An 18,525-nucleotide genomic window follows, 5' to 3' on the forward strand; every position below is an offset into this window, starting at 1 on the left:
TCAGTACTGACCAAGCTACAGCTGTTCAGAGCAGACAGGCTGGATGAAGACAGTGCTCTAGTTACTTACTGCTGCACAACAAACCACCCCAAATGTAGTGGTGTGGAGCAATAATAACCTCATTATGTTCACAGTGTGTGGGGGTCAGGAATTCAGGCAGGACAGAGAGGGATGTCTTGTCTCTGCTTCATCTGGGACCTCAGCAAATGACTGGAGGTGTCCCAAACACCTGGGGGCTGGACTCATCCAGGGACTTATTCACTCACCTGCCTGGTACCTGGGCTGGGATAACTCAAAGTCTTATCTCAGCTGGGATTGTAGACCAGAGAACCTGTGGTGGGCTGGGTTTCTCACAGTGTGGCCACTGGGTTCTAAAGTACAGCACCCAATTGGAAGCACTGAGAGAGCAAATGTTCCAAGACAGCTAGGCAGATGCTGCATGGGCTGTTATAGCTCAGGCTTGGGACTCACGTAACATCACTTCTCTCTGTTGGTTGAAGCAGTCGTAGGCCTGACTGGATTCATGGAAGGGAAGCACAAACACCACTTCTTGACGAGAATGTCAAAAGATTAGGGACCATATTTTATTTATTTTTGGGGGCTCTGCTGGGGCCTTCTTGCTTTGTGTGGGCTTTCTGTAGTTCCTGCGAGCCAGGGCAAGTCGTCATTGCGGTGGGTGGGCTTCTCCTTATAGTGGCTTCTCTTGTTGCGGAGAACAGTCTGTAGGCGTGTGGGCTTCAGGAGCTGCAGCACACGGGCTTAGTTGCTCCACAGCATGGGAGTCTTCCCTGACCTGGGATCCAACCTGTGTCCCTCACATTGGCAGGTGGATTCTTATTCATTGTGCCACCAGGGAAGTCAGGGACCATATTATTTAAAACCTTCTATTAAGAGAAAATGAGATAAAAGGGAAAACTCAGGAGCACATCATCTGCACACAAATATGGACCAATGATTGAATACTTCAGTTTTTATTTAAATAAAAAAATATTGAAGACTTGTACTGTGCTAAGCACTGGGGATGGAAAGCTAAGGCACAGCTCTCAAGGGTTTACAATTGACTGGAGAAGACAGGTGAATGTACATTGTTCTAAGTGAAGGTCAAGTGAAGAAAGTGAATCAGGACAGATGGTATGACAGGACTTCCCTGGTGGTCCGGTGGCTAAAACTCTGTTCTCTGTTTTCCCAATGCAGGGGGCCCAGGTTCAATCCCTGATCAGGGAACTAGATTCCATATGGCTCAACTAAGAATTTGAGTGCCACAACCAAAGATCTCACATGCTGCATCTAAGACCCCGTGTGCATGCGTGTGTGCTAAGTTGCTTCAGCTGTGTTCAACTCTTTGAGACCCTATGGACTACAGCCCGCCAGGCTCCTCTGTCCATGGGATTCTCCAGGCAAGAATACTTGAGTGGGTTTCCATGCCCTCCTCCAAGGGATCTTCCCCACCCAGAGATCTCTTATGACCCCATGTCTCTGATGATCTACCTGCACTGGCAGGTGTTTTTTTTTTTTTAACCATTAGTGCCACCTGGGAAATCCAAGACCTGGTACAGTCAAATAAATAATAAAAGTAAAAAGAATATGGTATGAGAGTCATAGTAGCCTAGAGGAAGGAGTAATTAATATAATAGAGAGACTGTGCCGTTCAGGGGGAATCAAATTAGAAATTAGATCTGAATTTGAATCCCATCTTTGCCCTCTTTTTATATTGAACCATGTAAAAATGCTTTTTCTGTGGCTAAAAATGCATTGAATAAGTATAATTTCATATGGTTCAACCTAAAATTAGCTAAGTCACCTTGAACAAGTCACTTTTACGAACATCAGTTTCCTGACCTTTATAATGAGGTTAAAAATGTGGTAGGGTTACTTAGAAAAATAAAGTGACACATACAAAGACTCAGTGTACTGCTTAACACAGAGTAATCACTTAAATAGTTGTTCCTGTTTTATAATTATTATTACTATTACTACAAAAGCATTAGAGAGAAGGCTGAGATGGCATTTGAAGGCTGAAAGATTTTGAAATGGCCAGATAAAAGGAAGTGGTATGAGAGATTTTAAACTGATCAAAACCAGGCTGTTTTTTTGATTCTACTTATAAGTGATGTTTGGTTCTACATTTGTTTTGGGACCCAGACATTTCTTTTGAAAAGAATTCAAGAAAAAATATTGAACTGAAATTCACTAACAATAAACCACCACAAGTATTTTCAAGTCTAGACATCCCAGTATTTTTATGGACTAAATAATCTGCAATCCCTCCCTTCCTAAATCACTGAAGCATTTGGCTTAATAACTAATAAATGTGCTTGAAAGAAAGAAAGAGAACTCCTTGAGGCTGAACATAAGAGTGGATAAGAATCTTGGCAGTCTGTGTTGGGGGATGGGGAGCCAATAACTTTGAGAACTCTGGGCTTAAGTTGCAAAACCTTCATAGAATCAGGACATAAAGTTCTGTCTAATATAAGTCAGAAATGATACCTGTGCATGAAGCTGGGTCTCAGAGAGTTATACTACCAGTGAGAGTCTGGTCTAGAAAAATCAAGGAAGCTTCTATTTCATCTGGCCATTTCGTTAAAACGAAAAGTCTCCCCTGATAATTCTTCCCAACAGACATACTATCACTTATGTCTGAAGTTCTAATTATACTTCCTTGATTCCCACAGATAAAGTCTTGCTGAAGTTGAACTAAAAATCTAAAATTCTTAAAAAGTAGGAAAACAATCTATCTGAGCAAAGGTAAGTAGCTACAACAAACAACAGGATTAGATCTCTAGAAACTTCAGATACTAGAAGCTAGATAAAACAAATATACTTAAAATATTTAAAAACTTAACGTTGAGTTTGAAAATAAGGCAACAAAGCAATATAAAAAGGTAATGGGCACATATTTGGAGAGAACCTATATAAATTATAGAAAAAATAATTGAGATGGAAAAAAATTAATGACAGTTTAAATAGCTGGTTCAGTTCAGTTCAGTTCAGTTGCTCAGTCATGTCCTGCTCTTTGCGACTTCGTGGACCGCAGCACTGCAGGCCTCCCTGTCCATCACCAACTCCTGGAGTTTACCCAAACTCATGTCCATTGAGTTGGTGATACCATTCAACTATCTCATCCTCTGTCATTCCCTTCCCCTCCTGCCCTCAATCTTTTCCAGCATCAGGGTCTTTTCAAATGCGTCAGCTTTTTGCATCAGGTGGCCAAAGGATTGGAGTTTCAGCTTCAACATCAATATTTCCAATGAACACTCAGGACTGATCTCCTTTAGGATGGACTGGTTGGATCTCCTTGCAGTCAAAGGGACTCTCAAGAGTCTTCTCCAACACCACAGTTCAAAAGCATCAATTCTTCTGCACTCAGCTTTTTTTATAGTCAAACTCTCACATCCATACATGACCACTGGAAAAACCATAGCTTTGACTAGATGGATCTTAGATACAGATAAAGAGAGAATTAAAGAACTTGTATATAAATCTGAGGAAATGATTCAGAATTAAGCACACAGAGAGAAGGAGAATTTATGAAAGAAAGGTGAAGAAACATGGAAGATAGCACAAACAAGTTGAGAGACTAAAGGAGTGGCTGATCAAAAATAGTAACTGCTGAGCATTTTCATAAATTGTTGAAAAACTGAAGTCCTTACATTTAGAAAGAGCTGCTAGTTCTTAGCAAGATGTTCTTTAACACTGGAGGACAAGAAGTGTTAGACACAAATATCCCTCAAGGAATTTACAATCCATTACAAGAGATCATAGAGGAACAGACAAAACCAACATGCAAGGAAAAGGTGCTAAAGGAGGTTGGCAATGGGAAATCAACAGTTTATTGGAGGCAGTGATGTTTGTCTTGGATCTCAGATAGGTAGACTGAACATGTGAAGAGGAAATGTAATCCCTCCCACACCATTGCCTGCTTAATTCTTCCTAAGGCACAGTTTTAATAACACCACCATGTTAACCAGAATCTTCAAGATCATTCAATTATTTTCAAGACAAAGCCCCCAATTTTTGCCTTTCGTTATAAGCCCTCCATGGCATATGCCCAACTTATCTTTCTGAACCTGTGAAATCTCTTCTTGAATCCCATAACTCAGGCATAGTAAGATTCTTTTTTTTTTTTTCTTCAGAATAAGATTCTTAATACTTCTGGTGCATATCTCATGCTTTCCTATCTCTCTTGCTTGTTCCTCTGTCTAGAATACCTTTGAATGAAAAGCAAAAATTTACGGCTTTATCTCAAAAATAAAAACGAAGAGTTCTGATATTTTCAGAACTGTGCTACAGGAAGATTAATCAGGCAGGGGTGTGTAGGGTGAATTAGGAAAGGTAGTTCGTAGAGCTAAAGAGCCCATGCTCTATGACTACAGGTTGCACCTTCCCAGGGGTGTGGGGTGGGGGGAGACACAAGTGGCATCAAGCACTGGATTGCCCATTTAGTGAGGTGGAGAAACCTGTGTGATTGTTGATCAATAGAGATTTAAACACAACTGTTGTGAAAATCTCAGCATAACAGTAATGCAACGGAAGCAAATGCATCAAAATATTGATAGCATTTACTACCTCGATTGCTCTGCATTGCTGCTTCCATCCCAGCTAGAAAAGAAATCTGTCTCCCAGAGCCCTTAACAATGCCAATGTCATGATGTGTCAATGTCTGCATGTATCAATGTATCCAGCTTCAGAATTCCAAGTTCAATGTCAACTAGCTAGGTGAAAACCTGGATATGAGATGGATGGTAATATTTTTACCCACAGACTATTCTACCTGGGAATAAGTGCAGGCCAAGCTTAGAATTATTCTCAAGTTTCCCTATGCAATAGAAAATTCTTCCCCAGTGTTGAAAAGTATTTTCAAGAGTGTTTATAGAGTTGATTTGGAAATTTTTGTATTAAATCCCAGTACAAGAGCACTGTGTTTTCTGAAACATTTTTAGATTGAATCCTATCATGAGTCAGACTTCCAGTACATCTGCATGAGCCCTCAAAATACGTAATTCAACAGATCAGTTCCTAGTTTCTTCTGTGTACAACTGACTTTCTATGCAGAAATTCTTTCTTCTCCAGTCTCAGAACTGTGGTATGCTTCCTTGTCTTAACCTTTGAAAATGGACTGCTTATAAAACATTTGCTAAGGGACATGCATCATCATTTAAAAAAATAGAACTTTACCTTCATAGGTATGTTTCTGGGAAAAGTGAGTATAAATCAAATTTTTGTAAGTCAAATCATATTTTAAATGTCCCATGGGAACTCATTATTTAATAAAATAGCATGGAGCGAATAATCACATTGTGATGTGGCTTTTCATAAAGCAGGGCACACCTGTATCACACTCTGTCATGGCTAAGGGTGTTCACTCTATAGCTGGGTTTGAGGGTAGCCAGGACTGCCTTGGACCCAAGTCAAAGGAATTAAGTTACTGAGCACTGAGGATCTTGTTACAAGGCAGTCTTCTCTATAAGCTGTCTCAGCATGGGTCCTATAGTTTGTGCTTTAAAAGATGTGGAAAATCTGCTATATCTATAAGTTTAAAAGTACATTAAGTAAATTAATGTACTTTGATGATGTCTATATTTTCTTATGTCAACCATAATCATTTGTTTGAGTAAAGAATTTTAAAGTACCTCATGTGTAAATTTCACAGGTCTTTTATTTCCTGGCAGCGATCTAGACTGTCAATTAGTTTCATGTATTGACAGTAGGGGTAAAACTAGATTTATGAAAATCAAAATTTCAAAACAATAAACAAACAAGAAATCAAGTAAACTTTTTTTTTTTAAAGAGAAAGCACTTACTAATCCTCTTAAAAACCTCTCTATTCAAATTGTCTGTGTGGCTTTCACATCATAGGGAGAGACTATGGTTACTAGACACACTAGTCATGTTCAAGTGATGACTTTGTAGCTACCATTCTGAAAGACTTGAAATCACATAGCTAGGGGAGGAGCAACGTTCCTGTCAGTGAGTCTCAGGGGCTCTCATCATCGTGGCTCAGATTCTGTTGCCTCAAGCTGTCTGGAAGATGGTCAGGGTTCAGTTTGGGAAGAGCTGTTTGGTATAACCCTGATTCATACAGCGGCTCAGATGGTAAATACTCTGCCCGCAATGCAGGAGACCAGAGTTTGACCTCTGCATCAGGAACATCCCCTGGAGAAGGGAATGGCTACCCAATCCAGTATTCTTGCCTGGAGAATCCCATGGACAGAAAAACCTGGCTGGCTACAGTCCATGGAGTTGCAAAGAGTTGGACATGACTGAGCAACTAACACTTTCGCTTCAGGCACAAGTACACAAGAAACCATTAAAAATATGTAGCTAAAAATCCAACCACACACACATTGGTGCCTGTTCAAACTGCAATGTTGAGATCTAGTGGCACCAGCTAGATTTTATATATCAAAGGCCTTGGGTTTCAGCTATTTGAGAAAATAGTCTGTCGAGCAAAGGAAAAAAAGTCTCAATCCAGATAGGAATGGGAAGGGCACTGTCCAACACACACATTTGACATAAGCCTTATCATTATGCCAAATTACAAATGTTAGAACTTAGATCTCTTATAGCTCCATTTGTTAAATTTCTACTAGGTAGCAGACACTAACGGAGAAGGCAATGGCAAGCTACTCCAGTATTCTTGCCTAGAAAATCCCATGGATGGAGGAGCCTGGTAGGCTGCAGTCCATGGGTTGCTAAGGGTTGGACACGACTGACGATTTCACTTTCACTTTTCACTTTCACACATTGGAGAAGGAAATGGCAACCCACTCCAGTGTTCTTGCCTGGAGAATCCCAGGGATGGGGAAGCCTGGTGGGCTTCCGTCTATGGGGTCATACAGAGTCGGACACGACTGAAGTGACTTAGCAGCAGCAGCAACAGCAGACACTAAATACTAAACACTTTGTAAACATTATCTTTAATCTTTGCAATGATTTTGCAAGATATACACAATTGTCCGTATTACACAGAAGAGAAGACGAGGACTCAGAGACATCCAATAACTTGCTTAAAGTTACAGAGCTGGTAAAGGTAGGACTGGGATTTGAACTTTCAAAGGTTTGATTCTTAAGGTCTTGGAATGCTATTTTGCTCCCCCAGAGTTTGTCTAATTTACAACAATCCCGAAATCTGAACACTGCCATCTTTTCCTAAGGATGGCAACCACGGTTTCCAAAAGAGTTCCAAGATCTTTGATGGTATTCGTCTCTTTCACAGACCCTAAAAAAGGACTTACTTAATTTTGTTTTACAAAACCTAGCTTTTAACCCTTGAACATCTCAACCTTCAGGTGTTCACCACTTAGAATGCTGAGATATCCAGGCTTCAGTATCAACTCTCTGAGTCACAAAATTAGAATATGAAGACGTCACACAATTCTCTGAATTCTTTCTATCCCAGATTAAGATGTCTTTCTAGAGAGAATTCTGAATTCTATAGAAGAGAAAACTAGAACTCAAGAGTTTACACAAAGAGCTTCAAATTTGGCTGTAATCTGGGCTCAGGATATCAGATGTGTGAGTTCCAGAATTTTCCAGAGAGAAAACAACAAATTAAGTGCCTGTGATGTAAAGCATTGTGCTAGCCTATGGAAAGGGAGGGTTGAGAAAAAGAGATAACAGTTGTTTCAGCTTTACAGCTCATAAGACATTTTCATACACTAATCCCACGTGGAAAGGAACAACTCCATGTTAGAGTGAGAAAACAAAGCTTAGAGAAGACAGGCATGGTCTCCTTCAAGAAACCTACAGCTGAGAGGGGAAGGAAGACGTGTAAACAAAGAACTCTAATCTAAAGAGGGAGAAATACATGTCATACACTTGACAGCAAAAGGCTGGGGGTGCGGGTGAGTGGGAAGTGGAGGCGGCTGTCAGTCAGACCAGGATCCAGGAAGGCCTTGCTGGTGGCAGACGGGGGCCAGAGGAGTTGTAGCCTTTAATGGTGTAAGTTCATTCACTGCGCCCGCTCCTGTGACCAAGGAAGAAAGCAGGCTTTAAAATGAGGTTATCACAGAGGTGTCATGATCCAAGACAGGAGAAAGAAAACTCGGCCAGGAACATTCTAGAGCAGTGCTTCTCCAACTTAAAATGTTCAAGCGAGCCACCTGTTACAATGTTGATTTCGATTTAGTAAGTCTGGGTTGAGACCTGAGATTCTGCATTTCTAATAAAGTTCAGGTTATGCTTGTTGTCGCTGGTCCGCGGGCCACACTTGCAGGAGAACCCGCTTAATCTGGGAGTGTGTTAGGAATGCAGACTGCCTGGGTCTTACTCTAGACTTAACTGAATCAGAATGCGCTTTTAAACAAGATCCCCGGCGCGGGGGGGCGGGGGGGTGTTACACGCACTTTTAACTTTGAGGTGCACTCCTCTGGCATATTCTTCTTTCTGAAGAGACCTAAGGGGTTGCAAACTTCTCCGGGGCATCGCGTACCAGTACTCTGGTTTCTCTCCGGAGCTCCTGTTCCACGGGCAGAGATTTGTGCCCCCCGAAGCTGCTCCTCCTGATCCTAAACCAGTAGCAACTCCAGGAGTTGATCGCCGCATAATCCTCCTTGCTGGGTTTCTTTCCACCCCAACACACGCTTCCCCGGGGCGCTCCAGCTGTTTCCCACCCCCACGCCCTGGCGGCTACTGTGCACAGCTGGAGCCCGACGCAGCGGGCGCACTCGGAGCTGCTGCGGCCGGGGAAGCCAGGCGGGGGCGCCGCAGACTAAGGCTGTGCGGGATCAGGCCGTTTCGATCCCGGAGAGGACGGCGGGAGCGACGGGCGGGGGAGCGCGAGCTCAGCATCTGGTGCCAACCAGCGGGGCCCTGGCGCGGCCCCACATTCCCACACCGCGGGAGCGGCGGCAAGCTACCTGGGAGGTGGCGCGCATCACCCCAACCTGTGTTTCATAAACCCGTCGGGAAATAGTTCTCAGCCTCGAGGGCCAGTAATCAGCCCGACCTTCTCTCGCAAGAACTGCTGATTACAATCCCCGAGCTGGGCAAGGGCCTCGGGGGCCTAGATTTGAAGTCTACTATTTAATATCATTATCATTATAGAAAAGTCAGCCACCTCGCGCCCCCTCTTCCCTTACGTACACTTCTGACATTGGGGAGGGGATGTTGAACGACCAGAGAGTAGGAGCAGGATTGTAAAATCTAACGATTTGCTAAGAAATCCAGGACCGAAAACGCAATTTACAAAACGGCGAGTTTTACAAGGTAGAGAAGGTAACTGGGCAGAAAACGCGCGGCCGCCGAAGTCCCGCAGCGCGTGCTCGCCGGAGCCGGCTGCCCCTCTCTCCCTGGGGCAGCGCGAGGATTTCGCAGGAAGAGGAGGCTGCCTGGGTGCTCTGACCCGGCGTCCGCGCGCCGCGGAGAGGGGTACCCGCCTCCCGCGCCCCCTGCGGCCCGTGGCGCCCCTTCCCCTGCAGGTCAATGAAACCAAGCTAGCCCCGTGCCTCGCCCGCCCTTCCAGCGCTCTAATCACCGAGAGCTTTCCTTTCTGGGCACTTTCAACTTCACACCTTCACACAGCCACTGTAGCGGGGATGTGCGCGTCTCCCCCTGCGTGGGTGTATGAGGTTGTGTTTCTCCCAGACTAAAGGGACAGTCTTAACATCTATTAAAGCCTACGTTCTCTGTCTTGAGACTTAATCGGGTTTGTCCAAACTTTTGTGATTATGTGTGTGTATGTGTGTGTGTGTGTGCGTGTGTGCGCGCGTCTCCACCTTCCTCTCGCCACCCCACCCCCGCCCGTGCAGGGCGAAGTAGTCCTATATAGCGATGATAAATATCCCTGTTGATCACTTGATTGATTACCTCCCTGAAAGGTCACGCGGGCTCGCAGTAATTTCCTTTTGCCTAAGGCTCCCTTTTCACTTTTACTCCGGCACGACAGCTCCGAGTACACGGGATCTTTATGTTTTATTTTAACCCCTAAATGCAACCCCTCCCGAAAACAATGCACACAAGAAAAATCGAATAAAATCAACTCGAGACCTTTTAGCTCAGTCGTAGCCACCCTCCCCATCTCGCTCCTTTCTTTCTTCTGGCTCCCGCCCCCTCCTACTCCGGGCCCCTCTCCCCAACTCAAATGTATTCTGGACACTATTTAATAGATGAGCGTCTTGCAAGTAAACTCAGGCGTCCCTTGGGTCTGCATTTCATCTCTGTGGCTCTCTCTCTTTCTCTCCCGTGGACTAAAAATTCGGATTTTAACCACTAGACAAGCTATTAATTTAGCTAGACTACCTAGGGTCCTGAACCCAATTAATTTCTAATAATTATAGCCCAAGGGGGCTAGATAGATCTCCCTGCCTCTTTCTTTTATTGCCACTCCACGCCACGGAGGTCAGCGTATAATAATAAAGTGTATATTTTGAAAGCGATCTCAAGAACAGTGAGTTATTGCAATGAATGAAAATTGTTTCCATTTTGGCTAATTGAGCTGGTGGCCGAAAGCTAGAGCTCTGAGACTAAATAAAGAGGACTGTTTCATTTCAACATGAAGAAACCCCTGCCTAGCTCTGGTCACCCAGCGAGAGTTTAATTTCTTAACAGCCAACCCGAAACCCAGCGTTGGGTAAACAGTATTAATAATTGCATTACAATGATTAAATTAATCTTGCTGGTAGCCAGCAGAATATAGGTTGTGATTGAATAGCAAGATGTAAAGTTCACTGCACAAAGACAATAGGCCAAGAAATACCTCCTTAAAGAATTCAAACTTTTTTTCAAAGATACCGTGGGGCTGGTTCAATTATAGTGTGAGGAAAGGAAGATTTCCTGTTGAATGTAATTTATTGAAAATCGGTTCTTTGCTGTTTCTAGCATTAACTAAAGAAACACAGCTGGAGAAGAGATATACTTGTCCTGTTCTCTTCTTCAACGACCCATCTTTCCTCCAGCTCCCAGCTCGTGTTCTCTGCTTCTGTTACAGAAAAAAATCCGAAAGAAAAAAAAGACAGTAATAAAGCAAGCAAATCCAAACAGCCCGTCAACTCATCGACTTTCCAAGGACGCACTGTTTCCAGGATGCCCGTTTCCGTGGGAGGAAACGCAAGAAAACGTGGGACCCAGTCTACTGCCCCTTAAGGAAACGAATTTCAGGAGGAGAGGGAAAGGCGGACGGTGCGGATGCAGGCAGCGACTGCAGCTCCGACAACTTGTTGGAGGCCTCTTTTCTCTTGGGCCAGCGACAACTTAGACGGGACGTCAGAGGGTGTCGGGAACCTCAGGGGCCGCTGAACAGAAAGTCACCTGTTGGGTCTCACGGCTGAGACTTGGGACAGGTGGACCTGACGGGGTCCGGGTACTGGGGAGTGGGAACCCGCCGGGGTTGGCGCTCAGAGGCAGTGGCGCTGCAGGCGGTGAGCGCGGTCCGCGGCTGCTGGCATTTGCTCCATCAGGTTAAACACACTTGAACTAGCACGTTAGTTCTTTTATTAACACACAGGGCAGAAAGCACATGATAAAAGAAAGAAATAAAAAGAAAAAAAGAAAAGAAACCCGGTTTTCAGGTTTGAAAACAAAAGCGATGATTCTGTGAGTACTTTTATTAAACAACAACCACAAGTATGATGCCTGATCTTTTCACAGTGCTTTGGCCCAAGGGCACAGAGGAGTTTGTGTTTATTTTTTCAGTTAGAATATGTTGGCTTCGCTCATGTCCGGAAACTCTTGGAAAGACCAGGCTGAAGACCCATTCGCTGAAGCCACCTCGACCCCAGGGATTTGAAAAACCAGGAGGGGAGTGTGCCCTGGCTGTGCCTCACTCCCCACACCCCCTGCCCACTAGAAAGTCTTTCATGACAGAGATCTCTAAAGTTGGGGGGAAATCAGTTTTGATTTTCTTTAGTTTTCCGTATCCCACCCAATTCTCACAGCCCCCACCCCAACCCCTGGTCCGCCACTGTGGTTTATAATTTTTCAGCAGAAACAACGGCTGCAGCTTCACATGTGGGTCTTGTTTTTACTTGGGTTTGATTCCATGGTCCCTTCATTTTCTATAAAATTGCCCATCACTCCTCTTATAACCCCCTTTCTGCAACAGGACCCAAATATAGACCTCCACCCCCACCCTGGGCATGAGATAAAATGAATTAAGTAGAAAGGCAATGTTAACTTCTTTTATTTATTTTTTAAGTTCCTCAGAGTGAGAAGGTGAAATGAAACCTCTCAGGTAGAGCCTCCTCCTGTCCAGGCACTCTTAGGTCCTTAATGGACTCTACCGCCCTTCCTGAAGGTCAAAGACCTTTAGGTTTGGATGGCTGGGAGGGGCTTGGTCCTCTGGACTGTCTGTCTATCCTCTGGCCTAGGTGAGGGTCCCCAGAGAGTCCTTTAAATTGATCAGAAGCAGTTTCTATGAACTTCTAACTGGTCAGTCTAGTGCGTTTCTCTCCCTAGAGATTTTACTTTCTTTGGTGAAAGCTCTCAACTCCCATTTCTCTTTTTCCTCTGAGGACCTTTTCTGGTTGGAGGGAAGGCTTGCCTTCATGTAAACTGAGGGAAACTAGTGAACTCAGTCACAGACTTCCGGCATTGACATTCAGAATGTTGAAGTGCCTGGTCATTTTGCACCGGCCAAATGTATGAGCACACCACCTGTATGCAGAGGGCAATAGAAATTGTAGAAGGAATGGAAACACCCCTACCCAAATTTGCCTCTTTACTTCAGAGGGGATGATAGAGTTCTCTTGCGCCCATGTGTGTGGGCACCAGAGTCTTCTCTTTTGGAAACTGTTTTACTCCTACTCTTGTGTAATTTTTTCATCACCCTGTTCCATCTCCCCTACCTCACATTTCAACATTACACATCTGTCTCCCTTGGGTTTTGTAGCTTGATTCTCCAGGGACCTATACTTAGAGCCAAATGCTCCCAGAATTACACAGCTCTGGAGAAAAAGATGTGATGGGCATCCTTGCCAAGCTGAATCTTTCAAATTTTAATTTTCTGGAATAAAGATATTAGTGAGCCATTGATGGATAGTACCATTTGGGGTTGAACCTTGATATCTGTTCCTAGTTTTGGCAATAAATGACAACAGGTATGATAGGGCATTCTCAGTTATCTTCCTTCCCCTTCCCTGCCTTAGCCAAACTCATGCCCAGAACCTGCTATTCTTTTCTCTTTCCTTTAACTTGAACATCAAGGATGTATCACTGTAGCACAGAGAAAAAAATTGTGATTTTCTTTTATGGTGTCTGGCAGGATTTGCAACAGATATTAATGAGGACATAAATAGTTCATGGAAGGTATTGAACAAAACTGTTAAAGGTAAGGAGGTTGTACTAAGAGAAAATCCACACATACTCGGGATTTATTCATACCTTAAACACAGCTAGCTCCTTTAAGAGGTCCCCATTTCTGCGTGCCCACTTCTTTGGTAAATCCTGTAATTAAAGCAAATTTTCACTAATGTATTTTTAAAAAAGTGGTGGTGATGGGGAATCTCTCTCTCACCTCTTCCTTATGACCGGGGAGGTCGTGGGTTTAAGCGAATGAGTGAAATGGCAGACAGGCTGAGCTGCAGCAGGAGGCGACAGGGGCAGCGGTGGGGGAGGCCGGAAGGTGACAGCCGACCTCAGGGAAGGCAGAAAGAAGGTCTTGATGTCAAATGCCCAAGGTTCCCGGACCTGGGAATCGAGGGTGATCATTATTACTCGGTGAGAATAGACCATCCAACTGACATCTTCCAAGGATGGCAGGAAGTATTAGCATTACACCTAAAATCAAGGAAGAAGCAGTTATTTATTCTGCTTTCAGCTCTGAAAGCAGAAGACGCAATAGCTTCAGTAGCAGTAGTAGCCGCAGCAGATTTCCCGAAGTTCAGGATGATTCTCACTTTCTCCTGGATCGCTCACTGAGAGTCCGGTCCTTCTAGTTCTTTAGTGTGGGAAAGATTTTTAAAAGTCCCCTCCCCTCCCCCAACTCCTTGCTTTCCCCCAAGGACCGTACAGAAAATGTCCTGCAATTTATGGTGGGAAAAACAATAACAGTAATGATACAGGCTTGTTGGTGATTCCAACACGAAATCAATCCCTTGCCCGAGTCTTTTCGTTCCTTTTCTTTTTTTTTCTGGGCGAGGTGTCTGCTCCCCTCCGACTCCCTGCTCTCGTTCCCCGCCCCCCGCCGCCCTCCCCATGGCTCCCTTTCTCCGCCTCCTCGGCGATTGCCATCTGACAAGATCTCCAAATCAAAGTGATAAATCGCTCCAAACTTTTTTTGGCGGCGCTGAGATGTTGGAGGGGCGTCTAGCGCGCATGTGCGAAGGTGTCCAAACTGACAATGCTGGAGAGATAGCGAGAGTGGATTGAGAGAAAGGGAGAGAGGGAGGGAGAGAGAGTGAAAGAGGGAAAGACAGAGTGAGTGTGTGTGAGAGAGAGTGTGTGTGTGTGTGTGTAAGAGAGAGAGGGGGGAGAGAGAGAGGGGAGGGAGGGAGCGAGAGGGAGAGCAAAAGAAGGAAAAGATCCAAGAAAAAAAAACCCCAACCACACACCAGCGGCGGCAGGACTGGGCACAGCATGAGATCCAAAGGCAGGGCAAGGAAACTGGCCACAAGTAGGTGCAATATCCCTTTTCTATTGGATTTCCCCCTCCTCTGCCATCTTGCATATCTGTCTGCGGCGCTCCGGGAGGGAGCGCGGGGCTGCCTCTCGCGCCGGGGCCCCGGGTGGAGGGCAGGCGCAGAGCAGCCCCGGCAACCTGCCGGTCCCAGCTTCCGCGCCGGCCGCCCGCGCTCCAGCTCCTTGTTTGGGCGCCAGAGGAGTCGGGGCAGCCCTCGAGCCCAGTGCGCGGACCAGCTGTGGCAACCCCGGGGTGGGGGTGGGAGTGGGGGCAGCAAAGCCCTGGGTGGGAGGGAGGAGAGAGAGCGAGAGCGAGCGGGAAGGGGTGGGGTGGGTGGGGTGGGGGTGGGGGAGAGGAGATGCGCGAGTCTCCCCCTCCCCTCCGCTTCCCCCCGGCGGAGGAGAGTCGCCTCTGGCCAACCAGCTAGTCGCGGGTGTGGGAGGGGGAGCGGGGGGTGGGGGGGCGGGCTGGGGAAAGGAGCCTTTTCGCGCCTCGGTTTGTTTCTGGGGTTTGGGGTGGGTGGAAGGCTCGGAGGGAGCTGCAGTGGCGGCGGCGGCGGCGGGCAGCCGTGGTGGAGTTGGGAAAAGTTGCGAGGCGGCCGCTGGAAGTTGCGCGGGCTGGCGGGCTGCGCCGAGCGGCGGCTGCGGTAGTGGGCGCTGTGCGCTCTGCCGTGTTCTCCAGTGTGCGCGGCGCGGCGGGAGGACTGGGGTGGGGAGTCGGGAGGCGAGGGTGGAGGTGTAGTCCGGGTGTGTGTGTGTGTGTGGTGGGGGGCGGGGGCGCGGGCAGAGCCGAGCTACCGGCTCCGCGGAGCCGCGGGCAGGTGGGGAGAGAAGAGGCCCCGCGAGCGCCTGGAGAGCGCGGAGTAGAGGGCGCGCCGCCAGCGGCGACAGCCGCCGAGGGGAAAGAGGCCGAAAGGGCGCGCTCCGGCCCGCGGGCTCCAGCCTGGCAGGGCGCCGAGTGACCCCCAGGGGGCGGGCTGCGGGGACACTGGGCTCGGAGAGGGCGCGGCGGAGCCTCCCGCGCTGATTCTGGACGCAGCCGAGGTCTTGGGTCACTAACCCTCCCCGGCGCCCCCTGCCTGCCCGGCGTGGAGCGGCCTTGGTCACGCGGGAAGAGGGCGATGGAGTTCGGGGCAGGGGCGACGGGACTCCCATCCCCCATGCTTCTCGCCGAAGTGTTGGGTGGCTTCGGCCGGCATTGCCCGCCGAGCCGGCACTGTCCGAGAAATCAGTAGCATCAACCGGGAGTATCGGCGACGGGACTGGATTTGTCCAAATGTTTCTACGTCGAGTCTAAGGGGACCCGGCGGTGCCGAGTCCCGGAGCGATCAGGGGCAGTTCAAAGCGCTCCTCCGCAAGGTGTCAGCACGCGGGGCTGCAGCAGCCTCGGCAAAGCACAGGCCGCCGTTCGCTCTCCCGCTCGCTGAAAACATAATTCTCTTGTTTTGCGTGTGGATCAGAGAACATAGAGACAGGGTGGTGGGTGGGATGCTTCTCCCAAGTGAACCCCTAGTCTCCCCCACCCCTGCATATTAAAGCCAAGTAACGCCCCGAGCCTTCCCGCCTTTGGGGTTCCTGCCTCAGCCGCGCGGAAGGCAGCGGCACCCGGGGCGGCTTGGTTTCTTTGGTAGTGAGAGTCCGCGGTCTAGCCCAGCGAGATGCTGTCATCGTAGGCGTCTTTCCAGTGCTTCTTCCAGTCCTCGCCCAAGCACTCCCTCTCGCCCAAATACGTTTCCTTTCGCTCTGGTCTCAGGGATCAACCTATATATAGGACTCTGGGCCATCAGTCCATCTGTTTCTCTTTTGGATATTGTTCATTTCACTTAGCTGCGACAGTGTGAAAGCGCGCCCGTGGAACTCCTGTTTTTCCTGTTTGCGTTTAATGGGGCCGATGTCTTTATTTTCATCTGAGGAGAAATAAATGTACATATATGCTTGGAGGCCTGTGGGCTTCAATTCCGACTGAAGGTTAGGGGTGTGTGTGTGTGTGTGTGTGGTTGCGGGGACGAAGCGGGGGGTTGAGAGCCGATTTCAACTCTGCCTAAGTTGTGAAATGAAAGCCGAACCCTTCGCGCGCCTAATTGCCTGGTATCCGCCGAAGTGAAAGCAGAACACAAAACCCTTCGAATTTTCTTGGGCAACTTTTTCAACTATTTTAATTACCAAGTTCGCTGCCGAATTCAGACATTCCCGCACTTACAGCCCACTCAACATCCAGAAACCGAGTCAGGTTTCCTATCTGAGGATACTTGTCATTCATCCAGTGGGAGACCCGTTTATTTTGCCTCTAGTGTTTCTAAGGATGCCGTTGCGGCTTTCTGATAGCTAGATGCGAACTCTCACAAACTTTTCTTGCTAAGCCTCAGGTTCCCGCTGGCGCTGCTCCAGCTGTTACCAACACGGCTGCCTTTCGGACAGGAGCGCTGCTTTGTGCAATTCTTCGGTTCTAATCTGGGTAACGAAGGAAATCATATTAAAACTAAGAATTTTTTGTATCTTGAAGCGCTATTTCCTTCCCCCGCGTAGTGCGTGAGTTTCTAAGCGCAGGGCGGAGATAGTCGCTGACCCCTGCTGTGAAGCCAGCGAAAACTTCGTGGCTGTGTCTGCACCGGGTTTCTTTCTTTTTCTGGGTTAGGAAGAGGCAGTGTGACCAGCATACTTTAAAAAACAAAACCACCCTTCTTGTTGTAAAAGTAAACACTGCAGTGGAATCAAGTCACTTAGAAACAGTTGTTTCTTCGACTGTTATTCTTCATGTATTTTGTAAATTTCTTTGGTGGCCAAGTCCTGTCGCGATCTTGGCTAAGGTACAGGATTCCAAGGAGCCAAACCAGGGACCACAGACCCTGAAAGTACCGCTGAAGTTAAACTCAGAATGAATGCACAGCCTACTTCCCGACTTACAGGGCTTGTTTTTTTCTTACACAATAGTTAAAACCGATACATTCGTTGCAAATCATTTGGGAGGAATAAACCATTACATTAAAAAAAATAAGGGAAAAGCAAGAAGACTGACATTTGTACTGTCTAAAGATGGTGGCTTTTATTCCCACCTTTAAGAAAAGAAAACTAAAAGCCAAGCAGTCTCTGGCAGCCGGGTGAGGCTTCCCAGCCGTTTTCTTGGGCGGCCAGGACAGCACCTGGGCCGTGCCAGAAATGCCAGTTGCAACTGTTTGCTTCTGGTGATGGGAAAGAAGCGAAGTTGGGTCTGCCTAGCGCGTCTAGGGCCCGAAAACCGAAGGAACCCCCCACCCCACTTCTCCAAAGTGACACCCGGCAGGGTTTCAATCACAGCAATGAACGAGTTGCAACGAATAACCCCCCTTAGCTACCGGGCCACGCAGAAGTCTCGTAAAGACCCAGAAGGCGATGCGATTAGCAAGACCCCGGTGAGGGGAGGGGGGGAGCACTTGTTACTTGTACACTTGATCTCGGTTTAAAAAGAGGCTCTGAAGTAGGTAAGGTAGATGACGACTCTTCCTTTCCTGCTTAAATACCTCCCCTTAGTAAGCCCAGTACATAAGATGGTAAAGAACCGCAAGCCCAGGTTCCAGCCTCCACTGCCCCTATGCCCATCTACTTGCGTTTTCCTTTATCCTTTAAAAAGCTCAGATGAAAACACAAAGCTTTGCTTAAAACACGCATTTTATTAGTTTATTTCAGTCTGCTTTTGAGGAGGGGGGAAAAAAGCGCTTGCCCTGCGGAGGCCCGGTTTAGGAAGGCGGTTTATTTGCCATTACTTGACCATTACCCTGGCTTAAGGCTTCTTTATTGCATTTGGCACTTAGAACGAAGCATTTCGATGTGTTTCGCAAAAAAAAAAAAAAAAAAAAAAAAAATCTGCGTTTAGGGGAAGGTTAATAACGCTTTTCATTCCCCCCTCACACTCATCTTCAACACTCTGGAAGGGGACGGTTCATTAGCTACAGGGGCTGGAAGGCTGGAATAAAAGGCTCCTTTTTCAGGTTTTTA

The 18,525-nt window shown here is 47.0% G+C and overlaps 1 protein-coding gene and 1 long non-coding RNA gene across 8 annotated transcripts in view; one reads left to right on the top strand and one right to left on the bottom strand.

The window, feature by feature from the left end:
* Nucleotides 1–10,712: 10,712 nt before the first annotated feature.
* LOC148778838 (uncharacterized) lies at nt 10,713–14,618 on the bottom strand. Of its 2 annotated transcripts, none has more exons than XR_016038134.1 (4): nt 14,487–14,618; nt 13,451–13,623; nt 13,318–13,380; nt 10,713–10,918 (listed from the first exon to the last, which is right to left on the bottom strand). It is a non-coding gene; the product is annotated as an uncharacterized LOC148778838 (long non-coding RNA). The 2 variants fall into 2 exon arrangements; XR_016038135.1 differs by lacking the exon at nt 10,713–10,918 and adding an exon at nt 12,169–12,591.
* The window catches only part of MECOM (MDS1 and EVI1 complex locus), a 653,114-nt gene continuing 648,826 nt past the window's right edge, over nt 14,238–18,525 (top strand). For 2 of the 6 annotated variants that reach the window (XM_055410253.2, XM_055410271.2), the window contains exon 1: nt 14,245–14,548. In XM_055410253.2, coding sequence (XP_055266228.1) covers nt 14,512–14,548 — 37 coding nt within the window. In that variant the 5' untranslated portion in view covers nt 14,245–14,511. Of the gene's footprint in view, nt 14,549–18,525 lie in introns of all 6 variants that reach the window. The other 4 variants (XM_055410280.2, XM_055410244.2, XM_055410261.2 and 1 more) reach the window with 4 other exon arrangements.

This window comes from Moschus berezovskii, chromosome 1 (assembly GCF_049115385.1).
Source record: "Moschus berezovskii isolate FMDL1 chromosome 1, NW_MosBer_1.0, whole genome shotgun sequence".
NCBI classification, from domain to species: domain Eukaryota; kingdom Metazoa; phylum Chordata; class Mammalia; order Artiodactyla; family Moschidae; genus Moschus; species Moschus berezovskii.